The following is a 21968-nucleotide window of genomic DNA, read 5'->3' as shown; positions in this document are numbered from 1 at the left end:
AATTTACTGCAGGTGTGAGCGTGCAGACATTTTAGAATGACTTTTTAAAAAATTCTGTTATGTAGGTATGTGCCATGGAATTATCATGAAATTGCACCAGGAAAATATGACTTCACTGGAGACCGAGATTTAGAAGCCTTTTTAAAGTTGGCCAATGATGTTGGCTTGTTGGTCATCTTACGAGCTGGTCCCTATATTTGTGCAGAATGGGACATGGTAAGTGCAGTTATTTTCAATTCTGAAATCATCGTTTAAATGTGTGAAGTAGTTTACCAAATATAATGGTTTTTCCACTTTTCTAGGGTGGTTTCCCTGCCTGGCTACTGCAGAAAGACTCAATTGTTCTCCGATCTTCAGATCCAGGTAAGCTAGCTGTGATTGACATTCAATACCCTTCACCTTTGTCAAGTTGGGTAATACTCCCTTGATGCCCTCAAAGCAGCTTTTATTGAAATCACTAGACAACGGGGTGACCCGTTAAGGCACCCTTTGAGAGAAGGGTAGTGCAGTCTGATGTGACCAGAATGAATAATAAATTTTCCTGAATGCTATTGGTATCGCTTTGCTTTGGAAACTGAAGTAGTAAACCTCAGTTTATAAAGAGGAATGACGCGTAGCAAAGCAAATATAGCTGCTCCTTGTTTAACGAAGGACACTTTTGATGGCATCATTTCTGGCTTATATACCTTCCAGGACATCTCAAATGTCCTCTTTCTTTAAGGATCATGGTTTCCCTTCTGCCATCATCAATGATGCCCTCACCCGCATCTCCTCCATTTCCTGCACTTCGGCCCTCACCCCATCCTCCTGTCACTACAACAGGGACAGAGTTCCCCTTGTCCTCACCTACCACCCCACCAGCCTCCGGATCCAGCACATTATCCTCTGCAACTTCCGCCACCTTCAGCAGGACACCACCACTAAGCACATCTTTCCCTCTCCACCCCGCTCTGCTTTCCGCAGGGATCGGTCCCTCCATGACTCCCTGGTCCACACGTCCCTCCCCACGGATCTCCCACCGGGCACTTATCCCTGTAAGCGTAAGTGCTACACCTGTCCCTACACCTCCTCTCTTGCCACCATTCAGGGCCCCAAACTGTCCTAAGGTGAGGCAACACTTCACTTGTGAGACTGTTGGGGTCATCTATTGCAGCTGGTGCTCCCGGTGCGGCCTCCTCTACATCGGTGAAACCGAATGCAGATTGGGGGACTGCTTCGTCGAGCACCTTCGCTCCGTCCGCCACAACAGACGGGATTTCCTGGTTCCCACCCACTTCAACTCCACTTCACATTCCCATTCAGATATGTCCATACATGGCCTCCTCTACTGCCAGGATGAGGCTAAACTCAGGTTGGAGGAGCATCACCTCATATACCGTCTGGGTAGTCTCCAGCCCCTGGGCATGAACATTGAATTCTCCAACTTCCGGTAATTCCCTCCCCCTCCCTTCCCCCATCCCTGTTTCACTCTGCCCCCTCCCCCAGCTGCCTACTACCTCCCTCATGGTTCCACCTCCTTCTACTACCCATTGTGCTTACCCCTATTCCTTCACCTTTCCTGCCTATCCCCTTCCTGCTTCCCCTCCCCCACCCCTTTATCTTTCCCCTTACTGGTTTTTCACCTGGCACCTACCAGCCTTCTCCTTCGCACCCTCCCCCCACCTCCTTTATGGGGCCTCTGCCTCCTCCCTCTTCAGTCCTGACGAAGGGTTCCGGCCCGAAACGTTGACTGATCATTTCCACGGATGCTGCCTGACCTGCTGAGTTCCCTCAGCATGTTGTGAGTGTTGCTCTGCCACCCTTGTGCCTCTCATTGTCATTCTGGAGACGTGCAGCCCTTTCATCCCCCGTTTCTTCATCTCTTCTGCTGTTTGTTGTTTGTCTCTGATCCTGGAGACATGCATGCCTCTCCTCCTCTGTCTCCTCTTCTTTCATCTTTTTTTTGTCCTGACCCTTTGATCCTGGAGTCGTGCGGCCCTGGCCTCATCCGATTCTTGTTCTCTCCCTTTCCTGGCCGCTTCCCAACGACGTTTAGCGTCATCTCTTGACCATAATGTCCCCCTTCCCTTTCCACGCGGCATAATTAGCCTGACCATTTTCTTTTTACCCTAATGCTGGATAGAAGATACGAAGCACTAACACCAAAGGATGTTGATTATTCTTGATGATGTGGGTGGCACTCTCCTAAATGGACGTGACAGAGTCACCGCTGTCCTTTGACTGCAGCAAAGGGTTTTATGGGTGTCTTGGAGTACATCATTACAATAAGATTTAATTATCTCTTATTGATGGGTGGCAGTTAGATCTGTCCCAATCCTGCACATGCTGATGGTGATTAGCTGAATGTGACCCTGCGAAATAGAGCTGCCCTGCGCTTTTGCTCTGGTAGGTGTCACTGTTGAGACTGGCCATGCACATGCGTTGGGCTGTCGCGTCCCAATTTTCATGATGGCCGATTGGGCCTTGGGTCAAAGCAAGCCTGTTGATTTTTGGCGAATGAGCAGTTTTATACTAATATATAACCCTGAACTTTGCTTGCATTCTGTAAGTTAGCGCATTTTAATTCGATTTAGCCAAAAAAAATGCCGCTGTAAAGCACCGTTTGCGCTAATTGGAGGTCACAAACAGACAAACAGACAGACAGAGCCTGAGAGTTTTAGTATTATATGGATGAATGGTAAAAGTGTTACTGTGACAAAGGTAAATTATCCGTTTGGCTTATCATTACCTTTTGACATTGATCACACTATTTTTGTAGAGTAATATACTATGGAAACAGGTTTTTCAGCCCATGAATCAAGGAGCAGGAAGGAGGGTTTTGACTGTAAATGAGCAGAAGCAGAGTGAATTCTGGCAACGATCCAGAAATGGAAGAAGGGATATTTCAGGCCAGGACCCTCCCATCAGGACTGGAGTCGACGTTTTGGGCCGAGATCCTCCAGCATTTTGTGTGTGTTGCTTTAGATTTCCAACTTCTGCAGATTTTCTCGTGTTAAGGTCTTATCAGTAACAAACTGGGGGAAATTTTTGCTTTTCTGGTATTGGAGGTTGGAAAGTGATCTGACAATTTAATGACAAAGGAATAATTATGAGAATTATTGGGCAGGTTTAACTGGTGACAGCAGTGTTTGAGGAAGCCTGACCTGTTCCACAGGATTGAATCTCATTTTCTCACAGAGTTTTAATCAGCTTTGCGAACTTATCAGGATGTGGTAGCACAATTTGGGGCGAGATTTTCTTGTTCCCTCTTTTAAGGCCTCAACCTTACCAAGCACAATCCAACTGCCAAAATATGTCATCAGCAAGAGTTCCAAACACATCAGTTTGAGGAATGGCAGTCATTGTTTGCTCACAGATGAACTAGCCATTAAAAAAAGCAGAAGACTCATTATCAAGGTTAGCTAAAAGCCCAATCAGAATAAATACATACATAGTCAGGTAGTTGACACATCATAGCTTACAATGCCCTCACTGAAAACTGTCCATTCCTTGCATCTTAAAGTGCCTCAGTGCAACCAAAGCTGCTTTTCCTTTGCTCTTTGTCTAGATGAACTCAAGATTATACAAGTAAATTATCATTTGGTACATGCCATAATCTATGCTATAGAAGCACCTTAATGATGCACAGAGGGTAGATTTGAACAAATGGGCAGGCAAAGATATGTTCATAATCTAGAAGGAGATGATATGCAGTTAAGTAAGAAGCTGAGATAGGTTACGAATGAGAGCTTAGAAATATTTTTCTGAAGAGCAAGAAAAATACATAGTGGCTACTTTATTAGGTACACCCGTACACCTGCTGGTTTATGCAGATTTCTAATCAGCCAGTCATGACAGTGACAGAATGCACAGAAGCATGCAGGCATGGTCAGGAGGTTCAGTTGTTCTTCAGACCTAACATCGGAATGTAGAAGAAAGGTGATTGGGTGACATTGACCATGGAATGATTGGTGCCAAACAGGGTGGTTTGTGTAGCTCAGAAACTGCTGATCGCCTGGGATTTTCGTACACAACAGTAGAACACAGCACAGGGACAGGCCCGTCAGCCCACAGTGTTGTGCCAGACCAGCTAAAAAGCAAATCAAAAACACCCAAACACTAATTCCTCCTGCCTACACAATGTCCATATCCCGTCATCTTACCTACATTCATGTGCCTATTTAAACATCTATTAAAAGCCTCAAATGTATTTACCTCTAGCTCCATACCAGGCAGCACATTCCAGGCATACACCACCCTTACATCCCCTTTGAAGCAACACCCCCCCCCCCCGACCTTCAATGCATGCCCTCTGGTATTAGACGTTTCAACCCTGGTAAACAGACACTTAGTGTCTACTACATTTATGCCACTCATAATCTTATAAATCTTTATCAGATCTCCCCTCAGCCTCTGCAGCTCCAGAGAAAACACTCCAAGTTCATCTCGCCTCTCATGATAGCACATGACCTCTAAACGAGGCAGCATCCTGTTAAATCTCTTCTGCGCCTTCTCTTAAAGCCTTAGTAGTGGGGTAACCAGAGCAGTATGCAATACGCCAGGTGTGGCATGACCAGAGTTTTATAAGGTTGCAACATCCGGACCTGCCTCTCGGTTTTTTTTTTGCACTACCTCACTTTCCATTTTTCTCTTTTCTATTTATGATTTATAATTTAAGTTTTTAATATTTACTAATTTTTACTATTTTTAATATTTATTATTTGTAATCCAGGGAGCGGGAGGCACAGAATCAAATATTGCTGTGATGATTGTATGTTCTAGTATCAATTGTTTGGCGACAATAAAGTATATAAAGTATTTGCCCTTCTTCAATTTAGAACTGTCCCGCAAGGATCGTACCTATCCTTACCTATAGCTATCCTGAAAGTTAAGGATTTGCGATCACTAACTATGATCCCTAACTGTTCACCACTGAAAGGTCAGTCACCTGGCCAAGCTCATTACCCAGCACCAGGTCCAGTATGGCCCTTCCTTTCATTGGACCATCCACATATTGATTTAAGAAACCTTCCTGGATACACAGTAAATTCAGTCCCTCTAAGCACCTTACACCAAGAAGGTCCTAGTGTATATTAGGGAAGTTGAAATTCCCCATGACAACAACCTTATAACTTTTACACATTTCCGTAATCTGACTACGTATCTGTTCCTCAATGTCCCACTGTGATTGCGTTCTTCACATTCCTGAGTTCTACCCAAATGGACTCCGTGTCTGAACCCTCCATTATGTCTCACCTGAGTGCAGTTGTGATATTGTCCCTGATTAGCAGTACAACTTCCCCCCCCCCAAATATTCTTTACCTCCTCTGCCCTTTTCTTAAAATTCAAAAATTTACCCATTCCTGACCCTGTCTCAACCAAGTTTCAGTAATGGCCACAACATGTACTGATCCATGCTCCGAGTTCATCACCTTTACCCATAATACTCCTGGCATTAAAATATACCACACTTCACATTATTTGATCCATCATACTGTTATTTCAGCTTTGCCTTTCAATACTTACCCTGACATCAACCTTCCTGTCCAATCCTTCACGTACTGACCTGGTGCTTCAGTTCCCAGCCCCCTGCAAAACCAGTTTAAACTCATCCAAGTCGCAACCTCCTGGCCAGGATATTGGTTCCCCTCCAGTTCAAGTTCAATCTGTCCCTCTAGTACAGGTCACCCCTTGCCCAGAGAAGGTTCCAATGATCCAACAACTTGAAACCTTGTCCCCTGCACCATTTCCTCAGCCATTCCTTCATCCGTGCTATCAGCCCGTTCCTATCTGCACTGGAGTTTTCAGAGGATTTTGCAAAAAAACATCCAGTGAGCGGCAGTTCTGTGGGTGAAGACACCTTATTTATGAGAGAGGTCAGAGGAGAATGGCCAGACTGGTTCTTATAGACAGGTTCTTATAGTAACTGAAATAACCTTGTGTTACAACAGTGGTGTGCAGAAGAGCATTTCTGAACACACAACACATTGAACCTGAAACGGGTGGGCTACAGCAGCAGAGGAAAGTACTCCCAGTGGTCTCTTCATTATGTACAGGAGATACTTAGTAAAATGGCAATTGAGTGTATGTAAACCTGGATTAAAATCTGACTTTGTGGCAATGATTGGTTGGAATCTGTTTTTGGCCACCAAGACTATTAGCCCTTAACTGGTCAAAAAATTGGTTACGCAAACACGAGAAAATCTGCAGATGCTGGACATTCAAGCAACACACAAAAAATGCTGGTGGAACGCAGCAGGCCAGACAGCATCCATAGGAAGAAGCAAAGTCAACGTTTCGGGTCAAGACCCTTCATCAGGACTAACTGAAAGAAGAGATAGTAAGAGATTTGAGAGGGGAAGGGGGAGATCTGAAATGATAGGAGAAGACAGAGGGGGAGGGATGAAGCCAAGATCTGGGAAGGTGATTGGCAAAAGGGATACAAGGCTGGAGAAGCGGGAGTATCATGGGACGGAAGTCTTTGGAAGAAAGAAAAGGGGAGGGGAGCACCAGAGGAAGATGGAGAACAGGCAAAGAGTTATTGTGAGAGGGAAATAAATAAATAAATAAATACACACATAAATAAGGAATGTGGTAAGAAGGGGAGGGGGGGCATTAACGGAAGTTAGAGAAGTCAATGTTCCTGCCATCAGGTTGGAGGCTACCCAGACGGAATATAAGGTGTTGTTCCTCCAACCTGAGTGTGGCTTCATCTCGACAGTGGAGGAGGTCGTAGATTGACATATCGGAATGGGAATGGGACGTGGAATTAAAATGTGTGGTCACTGGGAGATCCTGCTTCCTCTGGCGGACAGAGCGTAGGTGTTCAGCGAAGTGGTCTCCCAATCTGTGTCGGGTCTCACCAATATGTAGAAGGCCACACCAGGAACACCGGATGCAGTATATCACACCAGCCGACTCACAGGTGAAAGTGTTGCCTCACCTGGAAAGGCTGTCTGGGGCCCTGAATGGTGGTGAGGGAGGAAGTGTAAGGGCAGGTGTAGCACACGTGTTCTGCTTACAAGGATAAGTGCCGGGAGGGAGATTGGTGGGAAGGGATGGGGGGGACGAATGGACAAGGAAGTCGCATAGGGAGCGATCCCTGTGGAAAGCAGAAAGTAGGGGGGAGGGAAAGATGTGCTTGGTGGTGGGTTCCCGTTGGAGGTGGTGGAAGTTTCGGAGAATTATATGTTGGACACGGAAGCTGGTGGGGTGGTAAGTGAGGATAAGAGGAACCCTATCCCTGGTAGGGTGGCGGAAGGATGGGGTGAGAGCAGATGTGCATGAAATGGGAGAGATGTGTTTAAGGGCAGAGTTGATGGTGGAGGAAGGGAAGCCCCTTTCTTTAAAAAAGGAAGACATCTCCTTTGTCCTGGAGTGAAAAGCTTCATTCTGAGAGCAGATGTGGCGGAGGCAGAGGAATTGAGAGAAGGGGATGGCATTTTTGCAAGTGACAGGATGGGAAGAGGAATAGTCCAGGTAGCTGTGAGAGTCAGTAGGCTTATAGTAGACATCAGTAGATAATCTGTCTTCAGAGATAGAGACAGAGAGATCAAGGAAGGGGAGGGAGGTGTGGGAAATGGACCAGGTAAACTTGAGGGCAGGGTGGAAGTTGGAGGCAAAGTTAATAAAGTCAACGAGCTCAGCATGCATGCACGATGCAGCGCCAATGCAGTTGTCAATGTAGCGAAGGAAAAGTGGGGGACAGATACCAGTATAGGCTTGGTGGGGGTGGGAGAGTCCTTGCCGAAGAAGTAAGCTCGGAGAAGGAGCCAGCGGAAGAAGAGTTCAGCTTTATGGCATATGCAGAACTCGCTGAGGTGTGGGCGCAGGGGGACAAAGCTGAGGCCCTTTCTGAGGACAGAGTGCTCTGCCTCAGAGTGTGGAAGGTCGGTTATATTTTGAACGTGGATGCAGTAATTTCAGGGGGCTATGCAACTGTGTGTGACATCATGGGAGCAGAGGTCATTGAACAATTAATTCCATTATTCTCTTTTTAGTTTACCTCGAGTATGTTGACAAATGGATGAGTGTGCTCTTGCCCAAGGTGAAACAATTTCTGTATCAGCATAATGGACCAATCATTACTGTACAGGTATGGAGTGCTTTTTTTAAAAAATTAAAAATTATGATGGAACTGATTAGACTAGTTAAAATGGTAAGTGTAATTCTGTTTATTGAATTATCTTTGATTTAACAGTCATCGAGATACAGTATTTGCTATGGAAACTGGCTCTTTGGCCCAACTCATCCAACCAACCAAGATGCCTAGTTAAGCTAAACCAATTTGCTGCTTTTGGGCTACACCTCTTTAAAAACCTTTCCCATCCATTTGCCTGTCCTAATCTCTTCTTTAAGCATTGTAAGTGTACCTGGCTCTGCTATCTTCTCTGGCAGCTTATTCTATGTACCCACCACCCTCCTTGTGAAAAGCTTGTTGCTCAATTCCTCTTTAAATCTTTTCCCTTGCACCCAAAACCTATGCTCCTTAGTTTTAGGCAATGTACCGATGGAACATAACTATGACCATCTACTCTATCTATATCCAACATAATTATCTATACGGTCATCCTTCAGCCTCGTTCACTCCGAAGCAACAGTCCTAGCTTATAAGTCAAGCCTCCAGTCCAGGCGACATCATTGCAAAGCTTCCCTGCATCCTCTCTAGCTTAATCACATCCTTTCTACGGTGACTAGATCTCCGTCTGATCTTCTAAAACATCTCAGTGCTTCATATCTGACACTGCACTGTAAGGTATATAAGCACATGACCCAAATCTTGCTCCAAATGGTGGGTTTCAAGAGGATCCTTTTTAAAGAGGAAATGGTTAGAATGACTTCCAGAGGTAGGAACTGAAATTGCAGTTGGTTGGCTACACATACTGGTACATGTACTAATTATAAGTTCACAGCAGACACAAGAGACTGCTGATACCAGAAAGTGAAGTCAAAAATAAATTGTTGGAAGAACTCATTGGGTCTGTGAACACAAAGGGACGATTGACGTCTTGGTTTGAAATTAGGCACTCTCAGTCTTGATGCTGATTCTTGATCAGAAATGGTGACTATTCTTTTGCCTTCATCAGGCAGCAGGAAATGGAGGGGTTTAGGATTAGAAAGGGCTGTAGTGATAGGGAATATGATGCCAAAATAGGAGTTGAATCCAAGGGAGTTTAATTTTGAACATTGTTGACACTGGGATGGTAGGCAGCCAAGAAATGTGGAACATCAGAGATAAATCTTAAATTAACAGACTTTAGCTTGAGTAATGTCATACTGATGAATTCCATATGTCACATTTTCTAGAAATAATGAACATTATGCTAAAAACAAAAGGATATTAGGCACAGAGGAAGGTCATCCAGTCCATGCCTGCTCTGCCATTCATTAAGGTCATATCTGAAGTTCTATCTCACTCGCACATCACAGTGTTCCTTGACTTCATCATTATCCAGATGCTTATGGATTTCTATTATGAATGAATACAAAAAATGTCTCTCCACAGTCTTCTGGGAAAGAGAATTCCAGAAGTTTAACATCTTTATAGTAAAGAAAATTTCAACTCATTTCATTCTTAGTCCATTCTTGTGTAAAAACAACTTGAATAGAACCATATCAAAGTCCTTTTGGCAATCAACACTATCCAGTCTTATGCTACTTAACAAATTCCCTTTTCTGTTATGTGCTTTGCTTTTCCATATTGTGTTTTATCTTTCATACTCTCACCCTGTCTTGTTGGTATCTCCTTGAAGCATCTTTACATCCACTTTCAAACACTTAGTTCCTCTCAGTATTGTCAGCAACTTGGAAATAAGTCATGTTGTTCTCTCAACCAGGTTGTTGATATACAGTGCCTATAAAAAGTATTCACCCCCCCCACCCGCCCCAACACCGTTTGGACTTTATATCTTTTATTGCATTACAACATTGAATCACTTGGATTTAATTTGGCTTTTTTGATACCTATCAACAGAAAAAGTGAAAACAGACAAGAGTGCAAGGTGATCTAAACTAGTTACAAATATGAAACACAGAATAATTGATTGCGTAAGTATTTAGTAAATACACCTTTGGCAGCAATTACAGCCATTGTGTCTGCATGGATAGGTCTCTATCAGCTTTGCACATCTGGACACTGCAAGTGTTCCCTACTTTCCTTTACAAAACTGCTCAAGTTCTTTTGGATTGCATGGGGATTGTGAGTGAACAGCCCTTTAAGTCCAGCCACAAGTTCTCAATTGGATTGAGGTATGGACTCTGACTTGATGCTTCAGGACATTAACTTTGTTGTTTTTAGGCCATTCCTGTGTGGCTTTGGCTTTATGCTGGAGGTCATTGTCTTGCTGGAAATCAAATATTTTCCCAAGACACATTTCTCTTGCAGACTGCATCAGGTTTTCCTCCAGGATTTCTCTGAATTTTGCCATATTCATTTTACCCTCTACCTTCACAAGCCTTCCAGGTCCCACTGCAGTGAAACATTCCCACAGCATGATGCAGCCACTACCATGCTTCACGGTAGGGATGGTGTGTTTTTGATTATGTGCTATGTTTAGTCTGATGGCCAAAAAGCTCAATTTTGGCTTCTTCAGACCATAGAACCTTCTTCCAGCTGACTTCAGAATCTTCTACATGCCTTCTGGTAAACTCTAGCCGAGAGTTCATAAGATTTTTTTTTCCAACAGTGGCTTTCTCTTTGCTACTCTCCCATAAAGCTGCAACTGGTGAAGTACCCAGGCAACAGTTGTATGCGCAGTATCTCCCACCTCAGCCACTGGAGCTTGTAAGTCCTCTATAGAGTTATCATAGGTCACAGCAACAGAAATTTTGACCAGGGGTGCCCAAACTTTTGCATGCCACTGTACATCCATGTAATCTTTGTGCTTTGTAGTTTACTGCTTTGCAACTATTGCATAGAGTTGATACTGAAACTGACATTCCCTGAGTCCTCTTAACTCATTCAACTAAAGGAACGAAGTATTCGTCAAAAAGGAATACAAATTGGTGACCTTGCAAATTGATAAATCTCAGCAACCTGATGATTTTCATCTAGAGTATTGAAAGAGGTGGTTTTAAATTATGGTCCTCATTTTCCAAAGCCCTATAGAGTCTGGAATTGTCCCAGTGGATCTGAAGCAGCAATTCTGACCTCATTTATTAAGCAAGGAAGGAGAGGGAAAACAGAATCACCAGCTTGTGAGCCTGATACTAGTAGCAGTGAACATCCTGGAATGTGTACACCTTGTTAAGAATGATAGAATTACACAGTGCCAACATTGGCTTATGGACAGAATCACATTTACTGGCAGAATAATGGTCCATTTGCTAAACACAAAAGGCAATCGCTACTTACAAAGTTAAAGACAAAGCATGGACAATGCTTCCTTTTGAAGCTACATACAAAACATCACACCTTCTGACTTCATCCTTTCCTCCTGACGCCAACATGTTTGGGTTGGTACTCCCAGCCTTTAGGAATGCAAGTTAAATCCACAATACATTTATTTGGTATTTTACGTGCTAACATAGAGGACAATTAATATTTATAATGTATAGATAATACTGTCTTCAAAGCTACAGCATCTGGTCAAACTACGACATCAGCAGCGTCTGGTATAGTATGCCGATATTCACAGCTTTTAGGAAATACAATGTTGTGAACTCTATCCCCAGTACTTTGTCAAATAGAAGACTGGTGGCCAGAGTCATTTAAGCGTAAATGAAACATCTACCCAAAAACTTACTCTAACAGTCCCTCCTCTTGGCCCTCCTGGACAACAATTAAATTTGTACCAGGAAAGGCCAAGCTAGGAGGATCTGCTCAAATAGGGCAGCAAAAACGCGCTGTCTTGAAATCCGCCCCCCCCCCCCAAATTTTATGTACCTCGAGATCTATCCTAGCATTCCCTAATCACTACCTACCAAACGTTAAGCAGAGAGGCTGTTCCAAGTCTTTAGGAAATGCGGCTCCTTTCGTGTGCCTGTCGGCTCTTTCCCTGCAGGCTGACTGCAGCTTAATCACATTCCTTTGTCTTCAGCCGTTCATCCTCTGGTACAACTGTAAATCAGGTTAGAGCAGGCCGTCCTCAAAAACTGAGTGACCATGCAAGAAGGGACTAGTCAGAGAGGCCAGCAACAGAAGAGCAGTGCATGCAAGACGGCCCAGAATCTCACAGAAGTAGAAGCCTTTTGCAAGGAAGAATGGGCGAAAATCCCCCAGACAAGAATTGAAAAACTCTTAGCTGGCTACAAAAAGTGTTTACAAGCTGTGATACTTGCCAAAGAAAGGGGGAGTTACTAAGTACTGACCATGCAGGGTGCCCAAATTTTGGTTTGGGCCCTTTTCCTTTTTTGTTATTTTGAAACTGTAAAAGATGGAAATAAAAAAAGTTTTCTTGCTTAAAATATTAAAGAAATGAGTCATCTTTAACTTTAGTCCTTTTGGAAATCAGTTTATCTTTTACTCGCTTAGCTATTCACAGTAACAGAAATTTTGGTTAGGGGTGCCCAAACTTTTGCATGCCACTGTATGTGTGATAAGCTGAGGCAGAACTTTATGTTCTCCCTGTGACCACATGGATTTCATTCATATTTCTTCCACATTCTAAAGATGAGTTAGTTGGTGAGTTAATAAGTTGTTCCCTACAGTGCAAATAACCAGAATGCATTGTATTCTGAGGAATATTGATGCTGTTGGTATGATCTCTTCGAGCTGTGTTATGAAGAACTAATTGAATGGAAACAGAACTTGTGCAATGCTAATGTGCAGATTTCTCACTGTTAGATATTTAGAAATAAATAAAATTACAAATGGTGATGATTATTAAAAACAAAGAGAAGAGGTTTCAATGTGAGAGAGATATACGAATAGAGAAAAGGCTTGGAGAGTCCACAAGAGGAAGCTTTCTGCTATTTGAATGAAACAAGATAATCCATTGGGTATCAACTGGAAGACTGCAAGCTCCAAGTGGGACAAAGCGACAGAAACCAGACATTGCAGATGCCAATTGCTTTGAGAATGTGGAGTTGTAAGGAGTTAGGTCAAGTGGGATCAGAGTTGTCTAGGAACTTCTGATGAGTTGGATCTGAGATGGCGCCTATGATCGAAAGCGGAGTGAATGTTGAAGAGGTTAAATCTGAAAGCCAAAATATAGAGAGGAGTCTAGTCAGCAGGAGGTGCGATGATGGGCTGGAAGTAGGCAGTGTTTCGGAGCTGAAGCTAATAGGCTGTATAGGGGAAATGTGGTAGGGAGACTTAATTGAGAAAGAGGACTTGCCATTTGTTGGAATGGATATGCAGAGAAGTGGTGTTTTCAGGAGGTAGTAAATGTAATGTTAGGAAAAGAAGTGATGTAGGAGAGAGTGACCCCTTAAGAGCCAAGACACGTGGGGAAAAGAAGATAAAAGTAAAACACTGATAGCTATGGTTATGATTTCCAAGGTTTTCCCAAGACAAACCTTTTATATGTCAAATAAAACTGACATTGCCCACTGCTTCACTGTCCTTAACCTCCTGGTGAAAAAAATGCTCATACAATAGACCTGTTTATCTTGATCATTATATGCCCGTTAGCCTCAAGTCCCTCAGAAGTTTTGGATTCATATTTTGCGTGACTTTCTGCTCTCATCATGTCGTATTCTTTGCTCTCCCATAAATTTTGCACAGTTCAACACTTTTTGTCTTTGTCGTCTATAAAGGATTCATTTTTTTCCCAGGTTTATGTCTTATAACAATCATTAACAATTAATCCTGTTTGTTCTGATAGAGACTTCAATATTTTTCTTGCTTTTTATGTAAAAGATTTAAAATCAGCACTGTTATTCTACCTACATTCTGCATGGGTGAGTGGTGTAAAATCTGTGTAGCCCCTTTAGTCTGCTTTAGTCGAGGTCTCTGTTTGTAATATCTGTAATCCCTGCAGAGATCTCCAGATTAACTTTTTTTTCAATACAGCAAATTTTCTTTTATAAGGCATGTGTATCTTCCACACTCAGCAGACTTTCCTGATGCTTCCCAGTTGTCTTAAGTTTTTCCAAATTCTAAGTCAGCACTTGTTCTTAACATACATCTGGGTAGTGGAGGTACCTGATGATGTATGATGCTTTCCCGCGACAGTGTTTCATGTAGATGTGCTCAGTGGTGGGAAGGACTTTACTCATAATGGACTGGGCCGTATCTACTACTTATTGTAGGATTTTCAGTTCAAGGGCATGAGTGTTTCAATACGAGGCTGTGATGCAGCCGGTCAATATACTCTCTACTACACATCTATAGATGTTTGTCAAAGTTTCAGATATCGTGCCGAATCTTCACAACTCCTAAGGAATTCAAGGCGCTGCCATGCTTCCTTTGTAATTTCACAGATCACATGCTTGAGCAATCGTCAATTACAATTTGGCCTTGGTAAAAGCAGTTATGTTTGCACATTTACCCCTCCCCGTTGCCAGTCTTCTGGCCTTATCTGTCTCAAATGCTGCCCCTCCCCCCGATCTTATCTGAATCCTAATTTCCCACAAATAGTTTTGTCAAATATTAATTTAGTTAACTGTGGATCTTGTGATGGTAGGATGAGGTCTCAGTTAAATATTATGAGATTGCTATTCCCTTAATAAGCAGTTTTTATTAATCGCGGGTGCTTGTGTTTCCCAAGAGAGCAGGCATAAATAACAGTTCTTGTATGGTGTAAGACCTGGTCACCATGAAGACTTGGCTGAGAAATGTCAAATAACATTCATGTCAGATAATGATAATGTCCAGCAGGGGGCGTCTGGAGCTCATCCTTTGACACAATTACCATCGAGGTGATTGTTGACCCAGAACTGAATTCAGCCAAGTGACAATAAAAAAAACTGTGAATGTTGGAAATCTGAAACAAAACCAGTAAATGCTGGAAATACTCAGCAGGTGAGGCTGCGTGAGTGGGCAGTGTATTAGAGTCAGCATTTCAGGTTGAAGACCTTTCAAAGAACTTGACCTGCTATCTAGATACCACAGAAACGACATATTACCTTTGACCTTGCATTGAAGAATAAGGTCCTCTCTAAACTGTACTCTATTCTAACTGGAAAATTGAATTTTAAAAAATGTAAATGCTGGGAACATTCTGTAGATCAGGGAACATCCATTCAAAGAGAAATGACTCCTGTTTCAGGTCTGGAATTGATGAAATCTGACAGACATGAAATATTAACTGGCCCTCTTTCAGCAGACGCTACCTTGCTTGCTTTATGGCCTTTTCAGTTTTTATTTCAAATTTCCTGCATCTCCAGTTCTGTGATTTGTCTTTTGTGATTGGAAATGTGGGACATAGAACAGTATAGCACCATATATGTCATTTGGCTCATGATATTGTGCTGACCTTTAAACTTACTCCACAGTCAATCAAATCCTTCCCTCCTACAGGGCCTATGTTTTTTTTTTCATCTGCGAGCCTATCTTAGAGTCTCTTAAATGTTCCTAATCTGTTAGGCTTTTCCACCATCCCCAGCAGTCATTCCAGGTACTTACCACTCTCTGTTTATATATTTAAAAAACCCTATCAAATCGCCTTTTATCCTCCATTGCTTCAAAGAGAAGATCCCTAACTCGCTGAACCTTTCCTTAGAAGACATGTTCTCAAATCCAGGCAGCACCCTGGTAAATCTCTGCACCCTTCTTAATAGTGAGCTGGGGTTCATGGTTTGGTTCATTACCCATTCAGGATTTTGATAGTGGTGGGGGAAGAGCTGCTTCTAAAACACTGAGTGTGTGTCTTCAGGCTCCTCTACCTTCTCTCTGATGGAAGTAGTAAGAAGACAGCATATATACAAATAGTTTTAAGGAGCTGCAATGTTACCTTGTGGCTCTTGAGCTCAATTCCCTGATTAATTAAAGTTCAAAGTAAATTTATTATTGAAGTACATATATGTCACCATATACAGCACTGAGGTTCATTTTCTTGTGGCCATGGTCAATAAATCCACAATAAAATACTAACCATATTGGAATCAATGAAAGACTGCACCAACTTGGCTATTCAACCAATGTGCAAAAGACAACACACTGTGTAAATACAGAAAGAAGGAAATGATAATAAATAAATAATCAATAAATATCGAGAAAGTGACATGATGAGTCCTTGAAAGTGAGTCCATAGGTTGTAGGAACATTTCAATAATGGGGCAAGTGAATTTGAGTGATGTTATCCCCTTTGGTTCAAGAAGCTGATGGTTGAGGTGTAATAACTGTTCCTGAACCTAGCTCTGAGAGTCCTGAGGCTCCTGTATCACCTTCCTAATGGCAGCAGGCCATCACACCATTTACCCTCTTAACCACTCTATCAACTTGCATGGCACTTTGAATGAGTTTTTGTACTTTGACAGCAAGATCTTTCTGTTCCTGCACACAGTTAGGAATTTTTCTATTAACATTATTTTCTGCCTTCTAGAGTGTATCTGACCTTCCAATGTCTTATACTTCACACTTTTCCACTTTGAACCCCATCCGCCACTTCTCAGCCCAGTTCTGCATCCTATAAAATTCCCCAAGTGTATTGTACTTTCTTCATTGTCACTGAGTCAGAGTCCTGAAATAGCACTGGGGAGTCCTTTCAACACAGATTGTGGCTGTTCAGCAAGATGGCAGCCAACCAGATTCCTGAGGGCAATTAAGAGTGAACAAAGAATGCTGGGCTTGCCACCAACTTTCAAGTCTCATGAATGAATTAAAAAAAAATGTCAACAGTATTGTGCAAAGGATGGTTTTTTTTCTGCATGGCAATAGGAAATTATAAGCACAAATTCTTTTGATGTTTTAGGTGGAGAATGAATATGGCAGCTACTTTGCATGCGACTATGATTACTTACGACATCTGTTAAAGCTCTTTCGGAAGTATCTGGGAAATGAGATCATTTTGTTTACAACGGATGGCGCAAGCATAGGGGATCTCAAGTGTGGCTCTTTGCAAGGAATGTATGCAGCCGTAGATTTTGGGCCAGGTACTTTTAAGAATTTATTTTGGAAGAACTGAAATCTTTCGAGTGTTAAGGCAAAGGTTTCCATGGTGAACTCCATTGTTCCCATGTTGTGTCTAGACTTGACTTTGTTTCATTATATTCTATCTCTCACATTCCTTTTGGGATATTACAAAAGACTTTGCAATCCATGAAGTCCTTCTATCAGCATACCTACAGAAAAAGGGAAGTGATTATAACTGATCTAGCAATGTTTGGAAGGGAGAGAAGCAGTACTATCCCTGAGCTGCTCATGGTGGCTCAGAAATAACATTTGCACAAAGTTAAAGCAGACTTCATGGGAGGGGAGGATCGGATCTCTGATTTGAAGGAGGTCCCACCAAATTGCTCATTTCGTCAGCAGAGGCACTACAAAGCATTGGTTTTCTTTGGATGGTGCAGTTTTATCACACATCACAATAATGGGCTAGTGCAAATTGTTTCCAGTGTAGGTTAATGGCAAATAGATCCAAAGGGGCAATGAGTGTAAGGGAGAGAGAATAAGCTGCTACAAAGCACAGGAAAAGAAGGAAGGAAGAAATGGATCTGATGGGATTGCTTCCCTGGAACTGGCAGGAACACAATGGGCCAAATGGACTCATTCCATGATATAAGATCAGCCACATTGTCTGCTTTGGGCAGGAACCTGTCTGGCACTGTAGAAACACTTCCTTTACAACTAATTGTTGTCATTTGCTGAAGTAATACTAGCAGTTTATATGGGTGATCCGGTAGAGCAGGCAAATTCAATATGCATTCTTGTATGTGATATAATTGCTGGAAGTCATGGTTGTAGTTTCAAAATATTGAGCTATGTGCTGTATAGTCATCATACATCAAAGCACAGACATTTTCTTTTGTAGTGCTCTTAATTTAAAAACTATTTGATTGTAAATAGACCTTTCCCAGGTGAATTACCATAATGACCACTTGCAGGTCATTTGCTGTCACTCTTCGAGCTGGCTCCCCATGATGTGTCACAGTTGCACATCTTATATAATTTCTGCATTGGTCTTACTTTCCACACTTGGTACCCTAACAACACCATGTTTTAAATATGACTGACCAGATTAATCCATATTGTCAAACACCCCAGGACTCCCATTTGGCAACACAAACACGAGGAAATCTGCAGATGCTGGAAATTCAGGCGACACACACAAAAAATGCTGGTGAACGCAGCAGGTCAGGCAGCATCTATAGGAAGAGGTACAGTCGACGTTTTGGGCTGAGACCCTTCGTCAGAACCAACTGAGAGAAGAGATAGTAAGAGATTTGAGAGGGTGAGGGGGAGATCCGAAATGATAGGAGAAGACAGGAGGGGGAGGGATGGAGCTAAGAGCTGGAAAGTTGAATGGCAAAAGGGATACAAGGCTGAAGAAGGGAGAGGATCATGGGATGGGAGGCTTAGGGAGAAAGAAAGGGGGAAGGGAAGCCCAGAGGATGGGCAAGGAGTATAGTGAGAGGGACAGAGGAAGAAAAAAGAGAGAGAGAGAAAAAAAAAATAAAAAAATAAAAAAATAAATAATGGAAGGGATACGAACGGGAAGCGGGGCATTAACGGAAGTTAATGTGTGGCCACTGGGAGATCCTGCTTTCTCTGGCCATTTTAATTCCACGTCCCATTCCCATTCTGATATGTCTATCCACTGCCTCCTCTACTTTCAAGATGAAGCCACACTCAGGTTGGAGAAACAACACCTTATATTCCATCTGGGTAGCCTCCAACCTGATGGCATGAACATTGACTTCTCTAACTTCCGTTAATGCCCCACCTCCCCTTTGTACCCCATCTGTTATTTATTTAATTATTATTTTTTCTCTCTTTTTTTTCCCCTCTGTCCCTCTCACTATACTCCTTGCCCATCCTCTGGGCATCCCTCCCCCTTTCTCCCTAGGCCTCCCGTCCCATGATCCTCTCCCTTCTCCAGCCTCATATCCCTTTTGCCAATCAACTTACCAGCTCTTAGCTCCATCCCTCCCCCTCTTGTCTTCTATCATTTCAGATCTCCCTCTCCCCCTCCCACTTTCAAATCTCTTACTATCTCTTCTTTCAGTTAGTCCTGACGAAGGGTCTCGGCCCGAAACGTTGACTGTACCTCTTCCTATAGATGCTGCCTGGCCTGCTGCGTTCACCAGCAATATTTGTGTGTGTTAACTGAATATGGGGTTTGGGCTCTACTAATTTAAATCCTATTAATGCAACTCTCTCTTGCAGGACTACCCAAATTGGTACAGAAATCCCTACTCGCATGATCTCCCATTTGATCATTGTCATGTCAATCCACAAGATCCCTCTGCTATGCTTCTCCCTCCATCTCAATCCTCACAAGTCCAGGTGAACTACCAAAACATTAATAATGTGTGTCCATTCAGTAGCTGAATATTTACACCCTCCCTACAAGCCCTGATTAGAGTAATTTTAATGGCTGGTAGCTACTCCTCAACCTTAAGGCAGCAGCCAATTCCTCAATGCATTCTTGGCAAAGCCCATCCTTCCAGATCAACCTCCGTCCTGGAAGATGTATTTTGCTTTGTGAGCTCTGCAGTAGGAGAGGAAAACGTCATTTAGTGGCAGTTTGGTTACAGGGCTCATAACCAAAATGCCCATTAGCACAGCACACAGCTGCCGATTGATGAGCTTGCTCTGGTACACGTGAGCACCGTGTCTTTTCAGCCCCACTTTGTGCATGTTATATACCCCTAGGGTTCATTTTTTCTGTGAACTGTCACTTTAAAATGCCACGAGAATGAGACTGACTTTTGGACACTGTTGAATTTCTTTTGACTACAAAGTTGCTTGGTTACTATAGTGAGAGAGGTGGAGTTGTTTGATGGACAATGAATGTTTATGGTTTCTTGCGGCTTGTTCTGAATAAGCAAGGTCAGATGATCCTCTCACAGACACACATGGAGAGACACATGGTCAGAGTCAAGATGGTTTCGATCAATGAAAGACACCACTGACAGGGGGTCGCTGGTTTAAACTTCCAGTCGCCCAAAGGGGTGAGTTGAGATCAATTCAGAGTTTTGATAAATGACTCTCACAAAGTACTGCAACTAGAAGAAGTTTGCAGAGAAAGAGGAGGGGAGAGAAAGGTTTGAAACAGAAGAAACCTAGTGATAAAGAGATCACTGTTTGGACTCTCTCTCTAAGTAGCCCGTAAGGATGAGTTGGATTCCATTCGAATACGAAAGTGTGATTGTCACATAGTTAATCCACAGAAGTGGGTTCTCTGGTGAGGGGAACCCCTTTGTGAATACCACATGTGTATTTACCCTTTGTCTGGGTGTGGTAGTTCACTGAAGAAAGGCACCCCTGTGGCAAATCACTGTTGGAGTTATGTCGTATGTCGTGGAACTGGATAAGTGGTTATCACGTGTGTTTGGGGTAACCGTGTGGAATCTATCGGTGTGTCTACCTTTGCCTGGGTGGTGGTTGCCCTTTGTGATAAGCTACTGTTGGTGATACTTCGTGTGTGGAGTGGAACAACTTCAGAGATAAAACCTACTGCTATTGTTACTTTGTACTGCTGTCATGGAATCTGTGGAATATCGACGTAACTGCCTTCTCACAACATTCGCCTTTGGATTACAAATATCTCCCACATAACAACAATAACAACTCTGTGCATCTGAACTGAACTCTCTTACATACGATCGTAAGAATATAACTCTTACATGAGTTAAGGCCACCTGAGCTTGAATAAGTTTGGGAACTTTATCTATACACCTATATATGCATAACACTGCTAACTTTTGATCACCTGGTTAAGTTACTATATTTAGTAGTTATTAATAAAAATAGTGATTGTTAACTGCAAAAACAGACCCCAGGTGTGTTCTATTGCTGCTGATACTTTGTGTTGCGTGCATGTAACCGGTACTTTCCCCAGGGTTGCGTGTGTACGTAACAGTGCAGTGCAATACTTTGTTTTCCCAACAGGTGGAAACGTGACTGAACATTTCAGTGCTCAAAGATCTTTTGAACCCCGAGGGCCACTGGTAAGCTACAACTATTGAACATGTCTTCAGCGAGTCCTATATTTCTCCAGGACAGATAGGTGGTATAGCACCTTTCTTTGTCTTAATTTACTGAAGTCCAACAATTACAGAGGCAGCCAACCTTTATCTTTCAGTGGATAAAGTGTGGTGATAGTCCATTGTGTCGAACAATGACCGCAGACCTGTGGGTGGAGTTTTTACAGTGGAAAAGCCTTGCTCTAGTAAACTGGGGCAATTCCACTCTCTCGACCTCAGAAGAGTGGGTCTAGTGGTATGAGCAAGTGTCACAAACTGGGGTCTTTGTTGGTTGCAGTGGATGACAATGATGTCTCCTGTGTCTTGACATGCCCTTCACTCTCCACGGAGTATGGCAGTACTTCCTTTCTAGCTGTGGGATCTCACGGTAGATGTCATCTGCCCAGTCTGCTGGAGCTGACTTCACGTGCTAGGACATGCAAGTCCCTATCTCTCTGGGGTATGAGGCTGTCTGTGAAAGCTTGGGTACCAGGGTGTGGCTGCTGTCGCATGCAGACAGCTACTTGGAGCCACAGGTGAGAGCTGAGAGTCCGGTGGCAACCAAAGGAGAGCGAGCTGCCTCAGATTCGAGATGACACGCCCCTTCAGAGGTGCTACCTCTCCCTGGTCACCACATAAACCCTGAATAAAGTGTAATAACAGAAATAATAATACCCATGCCAATTATCTTTATACAACTTAACAATGGATTTGCCCATTATTTTACCAAATTTAACAATATTTTGCCCTCTTGACTGGACAAACTTCCATCAGCAGGTTGATTCAGGTTGGTTCCTGGTCCCTTGGGTATGACAATGAATCAGCTTTTTCATTTGTAGCAGTGAAGAAAACTGTAAAGAGAGGTCAATGCTCCTTTGTCAAATGCTCCTTGCTGACTGATTTCCTTGACATTAATTTGCAGTTCCTACCACTGCACTGCTGCGTATCCTTACAGTCCTGAAATTTTCTGTAACACT

At 42.9% G+C, this 21968-nt stretch overlaps 1 protein-coding gene across 3 annotated transcripts in view; it reads left to right on the top strand.

Annotated features, from left to right (window-relative positions):
• glb1 (galactosidase, beta 1) overlaps positions 1 to 21968 on the top strand; it is an 87698-nt gene that overhangs the window by 3605 nt on the left and 62125 nt on the right. For all 3 annotated transcript variants that reach the window (XM_063069675.1, XM_063069676.1, XM_063069674.1), the window contains exons 3-7: positions 66 to 216; positions 303 to 363; positions 7980 to 8074; positions 16776 to 16956; positions 20918 to 20976. In XM_063069675.1, coding sequence (XP_062925745.1) covers positions 66 to 216; positions 303 to 363; positions 7980 to 8074; positions 16776 to 16956; positions 20918 to 20976 — 547 coding nt within the window. The remainder of the gene's footprint in view (positions 1 to 65; positions 217 to 302; positions 364 to 7979; positions 8075 to 16775; positions 16957 to 20917; positions 20977 to 21968) is intronic.

This window comes from Mobula hypostoma, chromosome 17 (assembly GCF_963921235.1).
Source record: "Mobula hypostoma chromosome 17, sMobHyp1.1, whole genome shotgun sequence".
Classification (NCBI taxonomy): Eukaryota; Metazoa; Chordata; class Chondrichthyes; order Myliobatiformes; family Myliobatidae; genus Mobula; species Mobula hypostoma.
This window is presented reverse-complemented; position numbering and strand designations above follow the sequence as displayed.